The sequence below is a fragment of the Panthera tigris genome, chromosome C2 (genome assembly GCF_018350195.1).
Source record: "Panthera tigris isolate Pti1 chromosome C2, P.tigris_Pti1_mat1.1, whole genome shotgun sequence".
In the NCBI taxonomy this organism is placed as follows: Eukaryota; Metazoa; Chordata; class Mammalia; order Carnivora; family Felidae; genus Panthera; species Panthera tigris.
The window spans coordinates 142109113-142131417 of record NC_056668.1 but is presented as its reverse complement, the minus strand read 5'-3'; the positions used below and the strand labels follow the sequence as shown (position 1 = coordinate 142131417).

At 39.9% G+C, this 22305-nt stretch overlaps 1 protein-coding gene across 6 annotated transcripts in view; it reads left to right on the top strand.

Moving 5' to 3' along the window:
* The window catches only part of NEK10 (NIMA related kinase 10), a 224615-nt gene that overhangs the window by 149393 nt on the left and 52917 nt on the right, over positions 1-22305 (top strand). For 5 of the 6 annotated variants that reach the window (XM_042998421.1, XM_042998420.1, XM_042998419.1 and 2 more), the window contains 3 exons: positions 12368-12551; positions 12659-12745; positions 14477-14531. In XM_042998421.1, coding sequence (XP_042854355.1) covers positions 12368-12551; positions 12659-12745; positions 14477-14531 — 326 coding nt within the window. Of the gene's footprint in view, positions 1-12367; positions 12552-12658; positions 12746-14476; positions 14532-17974; positions 18182-22305 lie in introns of those variants that run through there. The other variant, XM_042998423.1, reaches the window with a different exon arrangement.

Genomic DNA, 22305 nt, shown 5'->3' with positions numbered 1-22305 from the left:
GTGAAGGTTATAAATAATTATGAGGAGTGGTCCCCGCTGTGAAATGACTTATACGGTCTACCTGGGAAGCCAAGACACATATGCAACTTGGGTAAATATCAAATGGAGGAAATTTGGGTGAATATCAAATGAGATCTATGGCTGATATAGTTCAGGGAGACTCCAAAGCAAGCAGGGTAAGTTTGGGCCTTGAAAAGTAGGTAAGAAGTCACTCCTGGATGGAAAAGAATAGCGAAAGTACATGAACTCCAGATATACCAGCTTGGTTTACTTAGGACTACTAATCACATTTTAGAAATGTTACTTGTTTTTAGTATTTTTTTTCCTTTTTTTTAACGTTTATTTATTTTTGAGACACACAGAGACGGCATGGGTGAGGGGGGGGCAGAGAGAGAGGGAGACACAGAATCTGAAACAGGCTCCAGGCTCCGAGCTGTAAGCACAGAGCCCGACTCAGGGCTCAAACTCGAGGGCCATGAGGTCATGACCTGAGCTGAAGTCAGACGCCCAACCGACTGAGCCACCCAAGCGCCCCTTTAGTATTTTTTAGTGTTTATTTATTTTTGAGAGAGAGGGAAAGACCATGAGAGAGGGAGGGACAGAGAGCGAGGGAGACACAGAATCTGAAGCAGGCTCCAGGCTCTGAGCTGTCAGCACAGAGACTGATGTGGGGCTGAAACTCACCAACAATGAGATCATGATCTGAGCCGAAGTCAGCCGCTTAACCGACTGAGCTACGGAGGTGCCCCAGAAATGGAACTGTTTTATGCTAGAAAAGAGAAACCAAGAGAAGAGGCTTGCCCAAGGTCACCAAGCTAGTGTGCCAGTTTGTCCTAGCACTGAAAGTTGGATCTCCTGATTTATAGTGCATGTTTTGATATGTATACTTTGCAAAGTCCGGGAAAGCAAACTGGTGCTAAATGGCAGAAATTTGTGAATACCTAGTCACGATGTTTGAATTTAATCCTGGTTAGTATGGATGAAAGCCTTGAATTTCTCCAGAGTAACTGACAACAAATTATCAAACTGAGGGCTAATTCTTCCTTCTTGTTCATAATTCCTTCTTGAGCTTTTTTTTTTTCTTCCTGTGGTTTCAACCACACTCCTCTGTCCTGGTTTCCATCCTACATCTCTGAATACTCTTTCTTGTTATATCTCCCTGGACTCAGAAATTTTTATGTTCTGCTTCTCTTCTTGCTCTTCCCTTAAGTGAGTTTTATCCAGTTCCATGGTTTTCCATTTCAGATGAATTTGGGTAAAAGTTATACAAAATGGGAACTTTATTTTCTATAATATATATTATTTTGGCATAATACATATATAATAATAACATATATAACATATATATATTATTTCTGCCAGTGGCAGAAAATGGTGGATATAACCATTATCACATATATCAACTGCTTTTGTCTAAAAGTTTGTCGCCCATTTCAAGGGTTCTCCTCACCATTTCCTCCTCCCAAGATGGCAGCTGGGTACAGGAGACTGCTCAGGCATCCTCACACCAGTGGGAGGGGGCTCTGCATGTCGCCCTCTTCTTTTGGTCTCTTTGACTTTAGATGAGGTGAGCCTGTCTCTATAGCTTTGGGGGACCTACCGTGGCATCCCTGATTTGAACTGTTTTCTCTGTGCTCCTCTCCATGCAGTGATAACCTCTCCTCTCCATGGACTCACCGGAAGCTCCACATCCATTTTCCACATTCCCATTGTGGTGCCTGGGAGCTTTGGATTCGCACCTCTGCCAGGCATAGTCCACGGGGAACTGAGAGTAAAGGGACATAGTATCAGTCCCATCTTCTTTTTTCTTTCCTACTCCTTTATCCCAGGTGCCAGTCATTCCATTATTCATTCAACACATATTTATTGAGTGCCTTTTAGTGTCAGATAATATTCTAGGGGTGGGGGATACCACAGTGAACACAGGGTATCTACCCTCATGGGCCTTCTACTAAATGCCCTTATCAACTACATAGTATATAGCGTTATGATGATCATGAAGCTTCTCTGAAGCTTCTGGTCTTTTCTGGCTGAACCTGAATTGCCCCCTCACACCCTCTGCTCTACTCCCAGTGTTCACTCCTGCTAGAAAGGATGTGAGGAGGAAAAACATGGATTCTTGAACCTGACTTATCTTCTATCCTCCCATCTGGCTCCTTTTTTGAGCTTCAGAGAGACTTCCCTGTTTCCCATCCACACTGCCAGAAACTGCCCTTCCACCATGACCTTCTCTTTCCCCACGTGTTCTTCATTTAGGCCTTTCCTTGGGTTTGTAAGCCGCAGCCTCATGGTCTGGTGTCCATAGTATAAGGGCTCTGGGAGAAAAAGTACACAATATATTCTAAGAAGACGAAATACATTGGATGTGTTTTACAACATAACTTCCACGTCCATTTTCTGAAGACCTCCAAAACTGTGTGCCTGATCGTACCCTTTCCTACATGACAGACATAGATTTTGGGCTGGACATTTACCCTCGTGTCTAATAAGTACCTTATGCTGAGCCATTCTCACAGTGAATGGAATCTCTTTCTTTAACCCAGTCATGTTCTCCACTTCATCACCTTAACTGAAACCTGAACATTTTCTTCAACTCACTCTCCCTCAAATCCTACATCCATTTTATTAGCAGTCTTTTACCAAATCTATTTCTGAAATGTCTGACAATTCCATCTTATCCTTACAATTCTCGTTCTCATTATCTCACATGGGGTGAGATAGCCAGCTTTCTTGCCTCTACTCTCTTCCTCATCCCTAGCAGTGATTCAGTATATCACCTCTGTACTGTCTACAGGAGGTCATCAGGAGAGCCATTTTGTTTATCACAATGATGTTGACCGCTACTGGTACTTAAGGGGAAGCAGCCAGGGATGCTAATATTATGTCGGATACAGAACAGTCCTACGCACAGTGTATAGAGCAGAACGAGTAGGAGATACATGTGAAGAGAGTTATTGCAAGGAATTATACAATTGTGGGGGCTGACTAGGTAAGTCCATAATCCACAGGGTAGGCTGGCAGGAAGGGCAAGTTGAAACTCTTGGACATGGACTGAAACTGCTGTCCACAGAGAGAATTTCTTTTTCATCGCAAAGAAGCCTCAGCTTTGAAGACCTTCCAAATGATTGAATCCATTCTACTCAAGTTATCTAGACTCATCTCCCTCCCTTAACCATCCTCTATGTATCTACCAAGATGATCTTTCAAAAATCACACTTGGTCTTGATAAATTATCTCATGCTTAAGATGAGTCAGTGTTCCTAGGGTGCCTGGGTGGCTCAGTGGGTTAAGCATCTGAGTTTGGCTCAGATCATGATCTCATAGTTCATGAGTTCGAGTCCTGCATTGAGCTCTGTGCTGACAGCTCAGAGCCTGGAGCCTGCTTCGGATTCTGTGTCTCCCTCTCCCTGTGCCCCTCCTTCACCCACACTGACTATCTCTCAAAAATGAATAAACATTAAAAAATAAATAAAAAAGATGAGTAAATGTTCCTGTAGTGAGTCCTAGAAATTTACTCTAAACTTTCGGTGAATTACAAAAGATTTATGTGATCGTCCCATATTGTCAAACTGCTGACATATGGCACACATAATTATTGTACTAAATTCCATCTACCTTGTGCAGGAAACAGCTAGTAGAGTGCTTGTCAGCATAGACTAATTTCTAAATCCACAGTCCCTTCATAATTTCACTTCTTTACTCTGGGATTCTTATTGTAGCTTTCTAATACAATATCTGTATGTTCTTAGCAAATTTTATCAAGAGGCATTGGATATTTATCTTAAATTCTCAAATATCTTTAAAGTTGACCACTTGAGAATTGAACAGATACGCGAGCACCCGATTCTCATTTTCGTAGTGCAAATTTAAAAAACCGTTGTGCTATTTATTTATCTGAGTTGTTTTATTTTTATTATACCATATGTCATTTACAATTGCTGAGTACGGCACTAAAGGCGTGTGTCTGCAATCCTCTGCTAAGAGATTAAATTAAGCCATGTAGAAAATGATGTATTTTAAAAGGACAATATTTTTGTGAACATCTTTGCTTTTATTGTCTGGTTAATTGTTGGCTGACTTTCCCCCAAGGCTGTGAAAAGGCAACAAATAACGATGCAGTGAAAGAACTATCGGGAAAAATCATGACTTGTTTTGGAAATGTTCTATACTTGTTACGGGTTAAAAAAATAAAGCAATGCCTTTTAGGCTCCCAGACAAATATACACACAATTCTTACATCCACACCATAACTCCCCCCTTGTTTATTGAGATATAATTTACATATAGCATAATTTACACTTAGTTTAATGACTTTTGACACAAGGTCAACTTGCACCTGAAGCCAGACTGGCAACATATACATCCCCTCAGAAATTTCCCTCATGCCCCTTGCCGTGCGGTTCCCTGCCCATGGACAGACTGCCATGATTTCTGACACTATGGATTACTGTTGCCTATTGTGTGACTTCATATAAATTGCAGAGTATTTATGCTTTAGCATCTGGTTTCTTTCACATGACCTAATGTCTGTGAGATTCATCCATGATGTTGTGTTTGGCAGTTATTTATGTTGCTGGATAGTATTATGTTGTATGAATGTATCATATTTTGTTCTCCTGTTGATGAACACCACGTTGTTTCCAGATTTGGGGTTTTATATAAGACTGCTCTGAATTTTCTTATATAAGTCTTCTTATGGAGATACGTTCATTTCTCTTCGACAAATACGTAGGAGTAGAATTTCCGGGTCATAAAGTAGATGTATGTTTAACTTTAAAAGAAACTACTAAGCAGTTTTCCAAAATTGTACTGGTTAGCATTTTTAGAAGTAATATATGAGGTTTGCTCACCTGTTCCACATTCTTGTATACATTTGGTATTGTCAGTCTTTTAGATTTTAGCCATTGTGTTGGGAATAAAAGGGTACCTCTCTGTGGTTTTAGTTTGCATTTTCTTGATAGCCAAGGCTGTTGAACACTTTTACATTTCCTTATTGATCAATTATATATCTGTGTGTGTGTGTGTGTGTGTGTGTGTGTGTGTGTGTGTGTGTGAAGTATCTGTTCGAATCTTTGGCCATTATTTTACTGAAGGTCTGTTTTGTTGACTTTAGGAGTTCTTTAAATAGTCTATATATGACTATGTATTGTATGTATGTATATGTATTGCAAATGTTTTTCCTAATCTATGACTTGACTATTTTAATGATATTTTTTTGATGAGCAGAAATTTTGTTAAATTTTAATTTTGTTCAAGTCCCGTTTACTCATTTAGTTTTTCATTGTTGTTAGTGCTTTTTGCATCCTGTTAAAGAAATTGTGGCCTCTCCGAAGATTGCAAAAATAGGCTGTTTTTTTTGTTTTTTAAATTCTTTCTGGTTATAGATTTTATGTTTAGGTCTATGATCCATTTTGATTTAACTTCATGTATAGAATGATGAAGAGATTGAAATTTATTTTTTTTCCTTATGGGTGCCCAGTTTCCCCAGCATCATTTCTTAAAATGCCTAATCCTTCCTCACTGACTTTACTATATGTCTTTTTTGAAAATCATTTGACACTATATATGTGGATTTATTTCTGAACTCTATTCTGTTGCGTTAATCTGTGTATCTGTTCTTCAGCCAATACAACACAGTCATGATTATTTTGGCTTTTTAAGAAGTCTGGAAATTAGGTTGTATAAGTGCTCCAATTTAGCTCTTCTTTGTCAAATTTGATTTGGCCATTCTAGATCTGTTATATTTACTTATTAATTTTAGAATCAGTTTGTCAATTTCTTCAAAAAAATAATGTTGCTATTTTGTTTTCCTTTAGAATTATTTTATTAAATCATAAATGTACAACAGCTTCTTAACTCTACACATGCACTTAAATTTTTTTTTAAGAAAAACATTATGTCTTATTACACCATGATCCTGGCTAATAGCTTTTGAAACTTTGAGGAAAATCTTTAAAAAGGTTTCACGTGTTACCTGAAACCTACAAGTTTAACATTATCAAAGAAGGAATGCTTCTACACTTACAAAACCACTAGAAAGAAATAACAATTGAAAAGCTCAGAAACTGTCCCGAAGGCATTTTTACCCCAACTCCTTCCTCCAGAGCCAGGTAAAGTTACTAAATTATCCAGCGCATTCACAAAATGGCTCTCTGCATCTGCTCTGGTATCTTCTGCTGTATCACTGCAGATTTATGCATGACTTAGATAAGAGTTTCCTTGCCGTTATTATTTTGACAGCCTGAAACTGTTCCGTTGCCTCTGGGCTCTCATCCTCTCCTATTTACACAACGAAGCCCAATATCAGCTTCTCCCTCCATATCCCCACTTCCTCTACAGCCTCCAGGCTCAGAGTTTCCTCCACCCTATGGTCCCCCCATGTTCCTGACAACACCACAGTTTCCACGTTTCATGGGACCACGGTTAGAAAGTTGCTGGTTATAATTTCCAAAATCATTGTAATTTCCATTTCCGTAATTTCCTCCTCCACGCTTGTCATAATCACCTCCATAGCCACCCCTCCCCTGCCAGGCTGCCATATCCAGGTCCTCCACCACCACTTCCTTCTCTTCCTCCTCTAATAACCAGAGCTGTCTCCAAAATTGCCATGTCCAGGCCCTCCTCTACACTCCTTATTAATGCTACTCTTTTCATTTCTACTTTCTGTTTTAATATGGGGAAGAGTTTTGCAGTACTTTGAAGAACCGGTCTTTTATTTCATTTGTTTATCAAAATTTATTGAGCATCTATTCTCCTCTGGGGAATATTCTAGCCTGGTGTTTTATCAGTAAGCGGAATAGTCAAAGAACTCCATCTTTGTAGTAGAGAAAGACAAATAATAAATAAATTAATATACATTTAAGTACTGTGGACAAAAATGTGAGAAGTCAAAGTGATAGTGATTGGTAGATGTGCGAAGACAGGCTGTTTTAAATAGGGATGTCAGGAAAAGGCTCTATAACTATATGACGTTTGAGCAGAAACTTGAATACATTAGAAGGGTGAACTCTGCAAATATCTGGAGGCACAACATTGATGTCAGAGGGAACAGCAAATCCAAATATTTGGAGGTGGGGCATACCTGCCAAATTCAAGGGGCAAGCAAGGAGGCCTGTGTGGCTGGAATTGAGTGAAGCAGGGGGTGAGAGGAGGAGATAAGGCTGGTGTGGTCCATGGTATAGACTTGAATGATATGCGTTTTGAGCAAAGGGGTGACATAATGTTTTAAAATGATACAGCTGTTGCTGTGTACCAATTGACTAATGAAAGCTAAGAACGGAAGCAGGAAGATTGGTAACAGATGATGGTGATTCTTCTCCTTGATTTTTAACTCTTTGTTTACTGGCACTTAATCAGTTTGGTATTTTGATGTCAGGTACTAAGTGTGTGCTTTGACAAGAACTAGACATTTCTTTGTGTAATTCCATATTAAAAATGAAACAGTAAGTAGAATTCTAATTTGTGTGGTTCACTCATACTGATACCACCCATGTCTAATTCCATACTGTGTTCATGCCGTAAGCAGTGCTGGTTTTCAACCGCATTTCTCGTTTTTGAGCAATCCAAATTAGAATGTCTTAAAACTTGACCACTTGATGATTCTCTGTGCATGACTTCTTCTATATGTCAAATGGAATTACCTGCTTTTGGCCTCCTTTGAAATGATTTCAGAAGTTTTCACACACACATTCAGTTCTTTTCCTTGGGTAATGTGCAGTTTTGAAACAAAAGAGTGGTCAGTAAATGTTGATGTAGACTAAATCTTCTATATTTTTAATAAGGGATGCCTTCAGACTATAGCACTGTTCTTCTTCCTTATTAGTAGTATTACTTCTAGACAACCTGTCTTTGAATTAGGAAACACAGAGAACCTATTACTGATACTAGATTAATTATGGGGTGGCAGTGAAACTTTATCAAGCATGGTAAATTTGATAGTGGAACTTTATACTGAATTGTTATAATTAACTCATTCTCTAATTTACTTATTTTGGTGATAGTTCGTTAGTATGTTCTTGTGCTCTTAAGAGGTTCTAATTAAGAGAGTGTCATGATAATAGTAGGATCATAATTATATGCATTTAATTATATTAAAGCCAAACATTTAGCTTTGTATGAATATTTTTAAGAAGTCCAAAATAGGGGCGCCTGGGTGGCTCAGTCGGTTAAGCGTCCAACTTCAGCTCAGGTCACGATCTCGCGGTCCGTGGGTTCGAGCCCCGTGTCGGGCTCTGGGCTGATGGCTCGGAGCCTGGAGCCTGCTTCCGATTCTGTGTCTCCCTCTCTCTCTGCCCCTCCCCCATTCATGCTCTGTCTCTTTCTGTCTCAAAAATAAATAAAGGTTAAAAAAAAAAAATTAAAAAAAAAAGAAGTCCAAAATAAAAAATAATTAATATCCGAACTTGAAGATAACATTTTTCCTTTATTATATAATATTTGTAAATTTAGTTATTTCCATCGCCTTACACACCAGTTTTTCTGGTTTAATTTGAACGTATTGCTCTTCTACTTGATATGTGGAACACAAGAGCAGGGAAATACTTCAGGATTTCATGAACAAAATAGACAGGGGTATCCACCAAACAACTTTGCAGCTAAAAGATTCCCCAGCTGCCGTAGGAAGGGACCAGGCTCCAAGCTTGCTCCTGCAGCCCACCTCTCCGTGATGGCAAAACCAAGTGTCCCAGAGTGAGGTCCTGGACAGGAGCCTCTCACCACACCTGCTGAAGTGGCCAGTCCACTCAGCTATGGCCTGGGTCTGTGTGGCCCCTTCAGCCCTCTCGATCACACTGGCTGATTTTTTTAATACTTTGAAATTAAGGGACAAAACTTATGTGCAATAATATGCGGTAATGATCTGTCTCCTATTTGGACTTTCTTTGTGCTATCATCCATGAAAAGCATAGAACGTGGTTTGCCATTAAAAAGAGATCACCTCAGCCAGGTGAATTGCTGTCAAGCCGTGGGTAGCCCTGAACTTATGTGTCTAAGGTCATGGTTATTAACTAAACAAATACGAGAATCTAGGCAAAGACATAGCTCAAATAGAGTGACTATTTTAGAACAAAAGAAATAGTACATTCTTTATCGTGCTAAAGTAAAGCATGTATAGGATATAGTTAGTGTTATGTTTTATATTTATTTCTTGCTTTTCTCTCTCCTTAGAAAACATTCTGGGTAATTTAAAAAATTGCACTAGTTTTAATAAAATAGCTCTCTTAATTCTTTCCCTACTGTTGCAGTTAATTTAGGCAATGTCAGGCTGTTACTGTTAGAACTGCTATTCAACTGAAAATGTACTATAATGTGCTGCACACATAAAAAATTACATTATAATGAGCAAAACCGAGCTAAACATAATTGTGCCTATAACAGCACTGTGACAGGAAGTGTCTCCAGTAATGGTGATGATTTCCATATCAGTGATAATTTTATTGTCTCATTTGCATTGTCTTCTTCTTGCTGCCATATTGATGCACAGAATGTGTCCATCCGTTCCTGGGAGATATGTAGATGCCAAAAAAAATGTAGTTAACTCCCTCTTCTATTCCTAGAAAAATCTTAAGTAATCAAAAAGTAAAAAAGATGACAGCAGCCAAATTGCATCCCCCAAGGCTGCACCTCCCTGCTCCCCCCAGCTCCCTTTAATAGGTTTATGTACTTGCTGGAGGCAACTTTCAAAAACATCTTAATGGCCTCAACTCTCAGGTTAAAAACAGTTAACCATTTCTGCCTTTAGCCAGGGCCTGCTGGGTTACAGAGGAGCCGGATTGTCATTGCTGGGCCAGCCATCTCTAATACAGATGAATCGAGCTTTGCAACTTCTCAAACATGCAAAGGGGAAAAAGGAAAGGAAGCATTCACTCTTATTCATTGGTGTATCACCAGATAGTCTCTTCAGCTCTTAGAGAAACAGCACGATGGATTCTGACCCAGGATTCTGGATAAACAGGCAAGACAAACAAAAACAAAAACAAACAACAACAAACAAACAAACAGAAAACAAACACAGATGTTACAAAACCTACTTATCATGTAGGGGAGTTCACCTTCTTCCCTGGCCCTTTTCTCCCTTCTGTCTCAATACAGCAACTACTTATTAAGCATTTGCTATGTGTAAAGCATCGTGCAAGGCATGGAGGGATTCAAAAGGGACTAAAATAGCCTCCAGTTCTTCAAGGGGTGAGTTGGCAATGAGTTGGGTACTCAAATATTCACAAGGAAAAAGTCTGGAAATCACATTTGGGAAAATGTGTCTACAGTGACATATCTTTTATGTCAAGTTCAAGAACTATATAGATTTTTTTGAAGCAAAACTGCTGCAGGAGATTACAGAAACGGGTTTTTTTTTCAAACTAAAACAAACTATACATTCTACATTGCTTTATCGCTTTATTGCTTCCCCTCTTACAGAGTTTGAAAAAGCATCTCTCTCCGTATGTGAATTCCCCTTTTTCAGAAGTTAAGCAAACACCCAACTACTTATGGATGCAATTTTACTGGTTGCAAATGACTTGATTTGCAAGCCATCTGGTTCCTGGTTCTTTGGTATTGGTTACAAGTCAAAACTCCTCAAGTCTGGGATACCTGTGTCAGGACTCACAGCTTCTCTTCACTCTTCATTTGTCCAAAGAAAAAATGTCTTCCTTTGATGTCTTCTCCATGCCTGTTCTAAAAAGAAACAAAGCCTTTGCTGAAGTTTTGCCAGTTTTCGAGATATATGAATTCCGACATCTAATTGCATCAATGCAATAGAGTTTTGTCAACTCAAAAGTTATCTCTCTCTTTATTTTTTAAACATTGATAGCAACACATCTTGGGTGTAGAGTCCCTACAGGGTCGTAAATCCAGTTGTGGGCTTTAGAATAGGGCAGTAAATGATTTATTTCGAATAAAAAGTCATAAGGATGTGAAAGCCCTAAATTTATTTCTGTGTACATTTCTGACTTCACTTGAAGATGTTGGAGGAAGAAGAATCTGTGGGTTGGGACAGAAAAAGGAGGAAGACACGGAAGGGGTTGAGTGAGTTCGGAAGGAAAGTTGTGAGCCTTAGAAGGAGCTCCTGAATTTGGTGTCCGAGCTGAGCTTCAGCAGCGCTGACGCTGGCATTGGAAGCTCCTTATGAGTCTTAAGCATGGGGAAGATTTCTGAGAACCCATGAGCAATCCAAAGGGTGTCCGAAGCATTTTCCATTGTAGGTTCTAAGGTAGTAGACAGGAGTAGACCCAAAAAACAGGAAGGAACAATGCTGAGTCACAAAGCAGTCACTGGATGGAGGACTCGACAAAGAAAATGAAAACGCTTCAACTGCACATTAGCTCCAACAGAGCAAGAAAGATCTCCAAGCATCTTGGTGGCAGCTTGAGGAAAGTACCGTGAAAAAACTCTTAGGAAAAAGAGATAACATTGATGGGACAGTTTGCATTGCACAAAATGTCTTTGCTATTCTTTTCATGTTTTGTCTTGTTTAGGGAACAGAAACACGCGAGAGCTTTTGGAGGCAGACTTCTAACACCCGTCACTCATATGGTCTTAGATTTTCTTTACCTTCAATTCTGTCACCATGGAGTTTAGAAACTTGCCTCTGGTGGCTGTGGGTGTCAATTCAATTTCAGAAAGAGTATCTAAAACAAAACAAAAGTAAACCCTTGGACCTGTCTCGAGCAAGCGTTGGTCACCACTGGAGCTTGTGCTGGTCTCTGCACCTTTCAGAGGACCGCGCCTTTCTCTCTCCATGGCCTGGCGGCATCCACTACTGCTTCAGAGTTTCCTGGAATTTGAAAAAACTAAGTCGTACTCGCCCACTGTGGTGCTGAGATTTGATAGCATTGTTGTACTTTCCTAAGTATAGCTGGCACGTGAGCTCACATTAATTTCAGGTATAAGACACAGTACGGGATAGTGTAGTATACACCCGCAATTCCCTACCTTAGGCTTTGCTCACCACAAGCGTGGCTACATGTCACGATCCAGTACTATGACAACACCATTGACTGTTCTTATGCTGTACCTTTTATTCCCATGTTTGTTTGAGAGGGCAAATGTTATTAAGGTGACAGTAATTTCCGCTTAACTGATACGTATCTTTCCCTTAGCGCTGCATTTTCTTTTGCCGCATCGCACAGACCTTTGTCATTGAGCATCTTGGCACCTCTGTTCTTGTCTGTCCCGTGGTCGCCTGCAGGGATGCATTTTTTTATAGAGAGGGACTAAGTGAACTCAGCCACAAATGTGCAGATAGAATAACCGGTGGTACGTTAGCACAAATATATATGCTTAGCACGCATTTTAATATATGTTCTAATAAGCGTTGGGTCCTAGGGGAGGAAGGAAGAAAAGACAGCTGTGCGTTGAATTTCCCTCGCAGGACACCTTTGAGAAGGCAAGCTTGAGTAGCAGTAGCAGTGGAGGCACCAGCCTGAAGAGCGAACTTTCAGAAAGCGCGGACCTGCCCCCCGAGGGCTTCCAGGCCCCCTGCGGGAAGGATGAAGACAGGGCCTGTGATGAAATCCTGTCCGAGGAGACCTTCAACTTGGAAAATATTGACAAAGGTATTTCTAGTGAAGTGGTGGCCACGTGAATGCGCTCTTCAATGTTGTCCGTTTCAAGGCTCATTTGCTCTCTTTCTTTGCTCTGTGACTCTTCTGTTCATGTGCAGACACGTACTCAGAGCTAGATGAGGAATTGGACATTTCGGACAACTCCAGCAGCTCCAGTTCGAGCCCTGTGAAAGAATCTACATTCAGTAAGTTTTCTTTGCCGGCTTGTGGGGTTCCGGTAGGTCGCGGTTTGGGAATCACGCTCGGGAGTCGGGTGACCGCCATCATATGCGTAACGCAGCGGTTTATATTCTAGGTACAGTGCTAATTAGGACAGGTTTGTCTAGCCTTCTGGCAGGCCCAGAGGCCAACCGGCACTGTGGTCTGCTGTTGCCTTAGCTGTCAAACAAATAGTTAGTTTTATTATTTCTACTGGCAAATACACCCTGTAACTGCGGGGTGGAGATAACTAATTTGGAGAAACACTAAATAACCACAGGAATAATGGAAGTGACCTCTTGTGAATCTGTTCTCTAAGGGTTAGAGACCTGGAGAAGAAGTTAGTCTTGGAGTAGACTAAGTTTTGTATGATTTTATTTATGTTATGTAAGGGATAGATTATAATTTCAAACACTAAAGTAGAATATTTTAATTGTTTAGTACTATGACAAATATGTTATATAAATTCAGTCCATATGTTAATTTTGCCTCTTACTTTAAAACAGTAAAGTAAACAGTCTGGGGTATGGGGTATGGAAAAGAAAAGAAAAGATATATTTGGATAAAATTTTTAAGGAAAGATAGGATTCAATTCATTCAACAAATCTGAAACTGAAAGAAAAGAGAAGTTAAAATGGAATATGGAGAGGAAAGAATAATTCTTTTAAAAGAGTAAGTTGAAGGCATATTAGGGTAGAAATATTTTGAATTTTTTTAATGTTTATTTATTTTTGAGAGAGAGAGAGAGAGAGAGAGAGAGACAAAGTGTGAGCAGGGGAGGGGCAGAGAGAGAGGGAGACACAGAATCCCAAGCAGGCTCCAGGCTCTGAGCTGTCAACACAAAGCCTAAATGACCTGAGCTGAAGTCGGACTCTCAACCGACTGAGCCACCCAGGCATTCCAGGATAGAAATATTTTGAAATAAAGTTAGTATAAATAAATTTCTCTCATTAAAGAGTATACTATGAAAATCTCAAAAGAAGGTTTAAAATAATCTCCCTAAGGATCAAAGTTAAACCCTAAGGATTGAGCTTCATTTTTTTGTTTGTTTCTTTCCGAATTTAATTGTCCATCAAAATAGTGACTACGTGTTCCAGATTTTCTGGAACGATCTCAGTTTCCAACATTGATTTTTCCCTGCAGATTCCTGCCTGCTAGATATAATATCCTGATATGTGATTGGGAAAACATGAATGTTATAAATTCATTGATGAATGAATGAAATGAAATGAGTGAAATGAATGAAATGAAAAATATTCATTCATATGTAGCAAATTCTAGAAGAAGTTAATTACTGGCTGTTTGGAGATGAATTCAGCTTTTTATATTCTGGGTAGCAATAGTGGGGAGGGTCAGTGGGGAAACGAGGAGGAAAAGTTGAACATTTAAACTTGCATGTGGCAACTTGTAGGTATCTTGGCAAGGGCTTTAGGATAATTATGACATGGATATTTTATTTTCCTTTATTAGCTATTAGTAACAGAGTTGCCTTTTTAGTACCTTTTCTTTGGAAAAAGGACCTTACACAATCCCATTAAGTAAACAGTAATTTGAAACATTATATTTCAGCTGATGCTTTTATAAATGATGACCATCTTTAGAGTATGTAAAATTGCTCATATTATAGGATGCAGCATTTTTTTAAATTAATAAATAGGTAAATAAATAAAAGGTTTGTAGAGGGAAAATATAAAGATATTTTTATGTTCTTGTTCCAGGCATTTTAAAGAGAAGTTTTAGTGCCTCGGGAGGAGAAAGACAATCCCAAACAAGGTACGTACACATTGAGCTCCCAGAACTCTGCAGAGCTGAGTTATTGGTGGCTAAAGTGAAACCTGATGGCTAGAAGTCGCCATGGACATGTGGTACTAGAGGCTGTCAGAGCCCACCCTCCCAGCAGTGATTACGGTTTACCAAGCAGCCTACCATAAAAGAGTACTAAGCTTAGGGGTGCCCATGTGGCTCAGTTGGTTGCGCGTCCAACTTCAGCTCAGGTCATGATCTCACTGTTCTTGAGTTCGAGCCCCACATCGGATTCTGCTGTCAGTGCAGGGCCCACGTCAGATCCTCTGTCTCCCTTGCTGTCTGCCCCTCCCCCGCTCTCTCCCTCACTCGCTCTCTCTCTCAAAATAAATAAATAAACATTAGGAAAAGAGTACTAAGCTTGGGTCAGGGTTTAATTCTAGCTTTGTGACCTTCAGCTAAGCAGTTAGCCTCTAGGAGCTCAGGGGTGGACGAGGAAAGCAGGTGGTTGTGCTTTATGGGCTCCTCTGGAGCCCTGGCTCCTTATATCTTGTTTTTCCACCTCCTCAGGTGGGCTATATGGCTCATCCTCATGGCGAATGTGGCAAATGTGGACCACATCACATCCACACCCCAGCCAGCAGGAAGTGGAAAGGACAGGACCCTACATTGTGCTCATCCCTTCTGTTCACATACCATTAGCCAGAATGTAATCATAGGAGCACATCTCCTATGGGAGGGATGAATATGTTTGGGGGATTCTGTTTTAAAGGGAAGAAGAAACTTATTTGGGGATAATCAGCAGTTTCTGCAAGAGTTATCTTTTGGGCTAAAACTAAAATGAAACCATTAGGTTTGGCCTAGTGAAGTCCCTGGTGACTGTCATTAAGGGCAGTTTCCATAGCATTGAGTGAGGTTGGCAGCAGTGGGATTGTGGTGCTTTTAGAAGTTACAGAGGCAGTGATGGGGGGAAGAAAGCTAAGAGTGAGCGAGGTAGTCAGCTGGCAGGGGACGTTTGGTGAAAAGGGGCCTTTTTAGAATCAGGATGACTTCAGGGTGACTGGTACTAAGGAGAGGCAGCCAGTGGAAAGGAGAGATAAAGAGAGAAAAGGAATTGATAAGACACAGGCACAGAGTAGCTTGAGTCTAGAGAGTGGGTCCGGGAAAGATGAAGGGACAGCTCTTTGTCTGAAGAAAAGGGGGCAAAGACAAAATTAAGCTAGAAAAGCAGAGAAGATTATACTTGGTGGTTTCTGTCTACTAGATGATTTTCAAGGTCACTGCTGTGAAGATGGTCTAGATTTGAGGAGTGGTCACCTGGGAAGAACCAATATAAAGATGGGCGGACAACTGAGTGGAGACAGGCAGAAGGACTGTCAGACAGCTCTGAGTCAGAGACACCAGTTGAGGCTACCTGTGCATAAGCGCATAGGTGGTGATTCCAGTCAGTGGTCTGTGGCACTGTGGGTGACCCTGGCTAGGGATGTGGCTGCATGCAATGTGACAAAAGGGTAAGGCTATGGTGTGCTTTCTCAGTTGGGCTTTCTGGATGCCAGCAAATGAACCTGACTTTTGTTGACTCATGCAACAGAGGTTCATTAAAAGGCTTTATGGCGGGGGGTGGGGGGGGCAGTGCTCATGTAATTAGAAACCCAGAGGTTCTAAACTTAGGAAGGAATAAGAGCCAGATGAGCCCCTGAAGTCTGTGGAGGAGGCACTGCTGGCAGAATCAGAAAGGCCCTGATGCTGGGATAAAGGATCTCCCAGTTTGCTTTTGGCACCCATGTGTCACCTTTCTCAGGACTCAGTGTCTTGCTAGAGAGAGTCAGTTGGCCTGGATTGAATCAGGATCCTATTTACCGCTGCCGGGAGAGCTGAGTTCCTTGATCGACTGCCCCCTCCAAGTCCATCAGGAGGTCCTTGCTGCAGGGAGCACGGTGGGTACTGGGCAGCCAGAATGGAACTACTGTCCACTGGGAAGATGAATTTCAGAATGAAGAAGCTGCCTTGCAAAATCCTGAAGGGTTCAGTTAGGGGGCAAAGGAGGGTTCATGTAGAAAACTACTTTTTGTTTAGTCAAAGATACAACATCACTAATCACTTATTTTTTTCCAAGTAAGGCTCAGGAAGGGTTAGCACGAAGCCTTTTAATTTCCTAATTCATCTCTAGTTTTGCTAGTGACAAAAACCCAAGGAAAACCTATCAGAGTGCATAAAATACCAGAAGGGCCATTGAGGGAATCCTACACATTTTTTTAGTGGGCCGATGTGTCGAGAAGTGATGGTCAGATGTAAAGGAGAGGGCAGGGGAAAGAGAAACAGTCCCGAACCCCAGAAGAACCAGAATGGGGGATTTAGAGGACTTGGGACTTGAAATAGAGGATCGCCCAAGGAATTTGCTGGGCTTGCAGTTCCCTCCAATTGCCTTCCTTCTGGCTTCTTATTCCTAAGCCACCACCTCTGGTCCCACTTTCCACAGACAAGGAAGCCACACACAGGAGCCTGGAGCCATGGGAGCTCTTGCTTGTTGGCCCAGCAAGAGAGGGGACAGGGTTGGAAGATGTGGCTGCAGAGCTGGGGGTCTGATGCTACCACAGAGTAGGATGTCCTCCTCATCTCAGGTATCAGGGCTTCTACCTTAGCCACATCACCAGTTCAGTAGACTTTTGTGAGCTGATCTGGAAATCTAGCCAACTGCTTGGAACAGTATTTGATTTGCATAGGGAAATGTCCAACGAGTTCTCCCACAACATAACTAGCAAGCGCGCTCTGGAATCTAGCCATTACCGGGTTTGTGACTATTTATGTTTTTAAGAACATCCCTAAGAGGCTTTTTTTTTCCCTCCTATTATTGGATACTTTATTCAGTGATATAAATGTGCTTAAATGTATAAAATACATGCAAAACAAGTATTTTAGTACAAAAATGCCTCATGACATATGGGTCTAACTCCCCAATTAAAAGAATTTTATATTAAAATGGGAATTGCCAATCAGATGAATTTAGGCATCTTGAAGTTGTTAAATAATTCTACTCTTTTTTTCTAAAAGGATTCATGGAAAATTGTCTTATTTGAAAGAGCCCAGTTAAGTCTAAACCTTCAAAAACAAAAGAAACATAGGTTCTATATATTTTAGAGCTTGAACTGGCTTTTAAAACTAGTCATTATCTGAAGATTTTATAGTGAATTGGCTAAACTAGAACCAACAGAAAGGAGACGTTCAATCTGAAGCTCATCGAAAAAGGGATATTACAGAGTGTAATTACATTAACCGTTTTAACTTGAGGTTAATGACCAAGCCAACAGGTGGAAAATGGAAAATGGCGCAGATGTTGAGGCTGATGCATCAGAAGGTGCATAGGTGAATAGGACGTGAGCTAAAGTAACATTTGAAAGCCGTGCTGTGTGTGGTGCAGTGTAACATGCCATCAGGAACACAGGTCGGTTTAAGACGAGCTCTCTTCCCTCAAGGAACTCTGAGTGTAACAGGGAGACAAGGACAGACTTCAGAAGAAGATGAATGACAAAAGACAGCCTGTGATTCATGCCAACTAAGAGGAGAGACAGTTAATGACTTTTGACGTCCTTCCAAGTAACCCCCAGGCCTTCTCTGAATTAAAAGGAGACAATTTGAAAATGTATTTCTAATTCTTTAAATTAAAAGACATTAAAGGTAAAGTTATTTGCCATCTCATTTGTTTAGGATTTTTCTGGGTTTCTTGGTTTACTGAAGTGAAATGTGAAACCATTCTGCAAAATATTTAGAAGCTAAATGAGAAGTTAGAATCTAAAAGAAGATAGCCAAGTTACATAATAGAAAATATTTAGAAGCTAAATGAGAAGTTAGAATCTACAAGAAAATAGCAACGCTACATAATAGAAAATATTTAGTTGCTAAATGAGAAGTTAGAATCTAAAAGAAGATAGCAGAGCTATAAAGTAGAATAAAAATAAGTAGAAAATCAAGCCTGCAGAGATTTTTGGGTATTCTGTGTCACATATGAAACGGTAGACCAGTTACAGTGAGACCTTGGGCAGCTCTCCCCCTTGGGGATCCTTATTGGCTCTTAAAACAACAGAATTGGTACCATTGAGAAAAAGCCACAGAGTTTAGAATTCAAACTTGGTCCTGGCTAAATAGCTCAGAGAGAAAACTTGAGCATAAATTCTGAGATTCTATCACCCCAGATATCAGGGACCAGATTTAAGCCAATTGCCTGTTGAAGGACCAATGTACCTCCCTAATAATTTGCCATAGACTTTCAAATGGAGCTAGGCAAATGGAACTAGAGGGACAGCTTCTGCCTCCTCAGAGAAATACTGGTCTCAGGGCTGGTGAGAGGAAACATCATATTAGAACTGGAAGGCATCCTGGTGAGCCAAGTCATCATCAAGTTACAAATTTTTTTCAGGACTCTAATAGCAAGACCAAGAGAGAATGAGTTCTCAACTCTTAGAAGTATATACTTGTTCTATGAACTACTGAGCAGAAGTGACATGAAGCCAGCAAATAATTCCTGTAGGCTCCTTTTCTTGACATATTCCTCCCCGTATCTCCTCCCCCATCCCCAAATCACTGAAAGTCCTAGAAGCCAAAGTCAAAGCTGAGGTTCCATATCAGTGGAGAGAGCCCCATTCCTCAGTTCTGGAACGGTAGCATTCACGAAGAGAAAGTGAATCTCCAAATCTCCATTCTCAGATCTCCAGACATGAAATCTCCCTCAGTAGGATGCCATCCAGGCAGCAGCCATTCCCAGGGCTCTCCTACCCCTCCCCACCCCAAGAAAATCTGGAGATGTCAGTATAGCATTTTTGACATTATACAGGTAGACTATGGGGAGCTTCTAGATGACCCACATTTCCTAATGATGAACAGGTCCTTCACACTATATGTATATTCACTGAGTACAATTTGCTTTTAGGCTTTTGACTTACTAGAATAGACATTTGATTTTACATCTTCATTCTTTGCATGTTATTGGAGAGTCGTGAACAGGAGTGTCACTTGGGACACTCCTATAAATGCTTATCGATCTGAGTGTCACCAAACAGCTGCTTTGGTTGTGATAAACTCATACTCTACTGAGGGCTAACCAGTTAGCTCTCTTGAAGATGTCGAACCATGAGATAACTAGAACTGACTTACATTTAGCTTCCGTCTCATAAGTAACAGAAGGCAGACAAAAGTGAACTTAATGGAATATTTTTTATATATTGCTTTTAACACATGTATAGGTCATGTGATGGTCTATTTGAATAACTTTTCTTGAATGAGATTGTGAAAAGTTATTTTGTTTTAAGAGCTTCAGTGAGATATAATTCACACAAAATAAGCTGCACATATTTAAAATGTGCAATTTGATAAGTTTTGAATATGCATATCCCTGTGAAATAACAATTAAGATAGAGAACATATCCATGTAAAAGTGTCGTCATGTCTGTTTGTACCCTCCCTTCTCCTCACTCCCCACCCTAGGCAACCATTGAGCTGCTTGTTGCACTCTAGATTATTAGCATTTTAGAATTTCATGTAAATGGAGTTATATAGTACATACTCTTATTTGTCTGGCTTCTTTTAGGCAGCATAATTATTTGGAGATCTGTCCATATTGTTTTCATAGTCTATCAATAGTTCATTCTTTTTTATTGTTAAGTAGTAGCCCATTGTATGGATATATCATGGTTTGTTTTCTATTCATCTGTTACTGGACATTTGAGTCTCAGTACTTAGCTGCTACAGATAAAGCTGTGATGAACATTTGTGTCTTTATATGGATACATACTCTTAAAAATCTTGGGTAAATATCTAGAAATGAAATGACTGGAATGTATGGTAGTTGGTGCTTAACTTTCTAAAGAAGCCTGCCCAACTGTTTTCCAGAGTGGTTGTACCATTTTTAAGTTCCCAGTTTTAGAGATTTGAACTGCACACATATATTGAGAAATGTTGAAGTGCATGATAGTGTTTGTGGAAATCATCTTTTATTTTGATGTGGACATCTCTGAAATTCCACAGAGTAAAAGAGCACAATTCACTCTTTATAGTCATCTGTCACAAAACATTACCTGTTTCGAAATAATCATATTAAGTAATTATCCTTATTGTTTGGTGTTTTGCGAACATTGATAGTTAGTCAAAAGCTGGATTAATTAATGTCTGTGTCAAGAAAAAAAGCACAAATTCAATAATTAGGACTTTTTTTGAAATTTCTAATTTTAATCATTTTCAGTGATCTAAATAATCTAAAATTTCCTGCCTCCATTACTACTTGTTAGGAAAGAATTAAGAATGGGCATGACTTTTACCAGTTTCTATCTGGATTTTATAGTCTCAGTACATAGATAGATAGATAGATAGATAGATAGATAGATAGATAGATAGATAGATATAATCCACTGCATTCTAACTTTTATTTCAACTTATAAATTATCTTGTATAGTGGAATTTGATAATGCACACAGGGCCTTCAACTTCTCTAACTACTATATACACTGACTACAAAGTAAGCTTTGGTCATTGTATTATGATTTTCTTAAGAACATTCATTCATTCATTCAATTAATATTTATTATTGTACACTGGCACATACCAGACAATGATGGGTCCATCTTTGCATTTCCCAGGTGGCAATGTATTGTGCATAGGTGCCAGCCCCCAAATACTTGTTAATTAATTGATGAATGACTGTTATCTTAGCATAAATTCTATATCTCTCTTTGGAATAGGACTAAAATCCCACCTATTGACTTGAACCTACAAGCCTTTGCCATAGTCACAGCATAAGTCCCCATTTTACTTTATTTTTTTTCTTAAAGATTCTGTTGCTCAGGCAACAAGATTTCTCCATGCCTGCTTGCATCCTGTTGCCAAGGCAACGGGGTGTAGTTGGCAGGTTGGTTTGAGATATTGGATGTTTGCGGTCTTGGAGATGCCTTTGGTTCACAACTTCTTTGATAAATCAGGATATGCATAATTTGTACTCAAGGATGTGCACCTGGCATTAGTCTTTGAGTCACATAAAAGATGATTGTGGACATTTGAGACCATCCAGCACCATATATGTGACCAGAAAGACTCTTGTAGAACCTCAGGACCTATGGGTTTTGCCTCCTTTTAGGAGAAGCCTTGCTTATTTTGACTTGTAGGTGTTCTCTACTCACCCTTTTCATAATCCATATCTTGTTTTACTTAAATTGAATACTTGATCACTACTGGCCAGAATCAACCTAGCCCATCTGCCAATGTCACAATCAAACAGCCTCACAGAAACAATGATCAGTAAGACCACTTTATTTCTTTTCTGTGACAGTTCTAAACTTTTCTGGCTAATTGCTTGTTTGCTTCTGGCTGTTATTGGAGTAAGGATGGAGAGCCACAGGGGCACTATTCTCCTTTCCTGTAGTGACACCACCTCTGTTAACATTATAGATAAGTGAAAAGCCCATAATGAACAGGAGAACTCAATCCTGCATGATGCCGTGTTTTCACACAGGACATGTTTATGAATGTCACTACCAGAAAGAGACTTCTAAGTGGTAAAATGCTAGTTAGCTCAGATGGTATGATTGCAGTAGCCTCAGAGAGTGTTATCTTAGTACTGTAAGTCAACCTTCTCATTTCAGAAGGTTAAATATTTCTCCTTTTTACCCACATCAAATAGTATTGACTACTTTTCACCACTGAATTAAGTTATGTAATGTGCCTCCTATGCGTGTGAAAATATTCCCTTGGTTCAGAAGTATATTTGAAACAGTTTTACAAGGTATAAAATTCTAGAACTCCATCTCTTTACGGCCAGGAC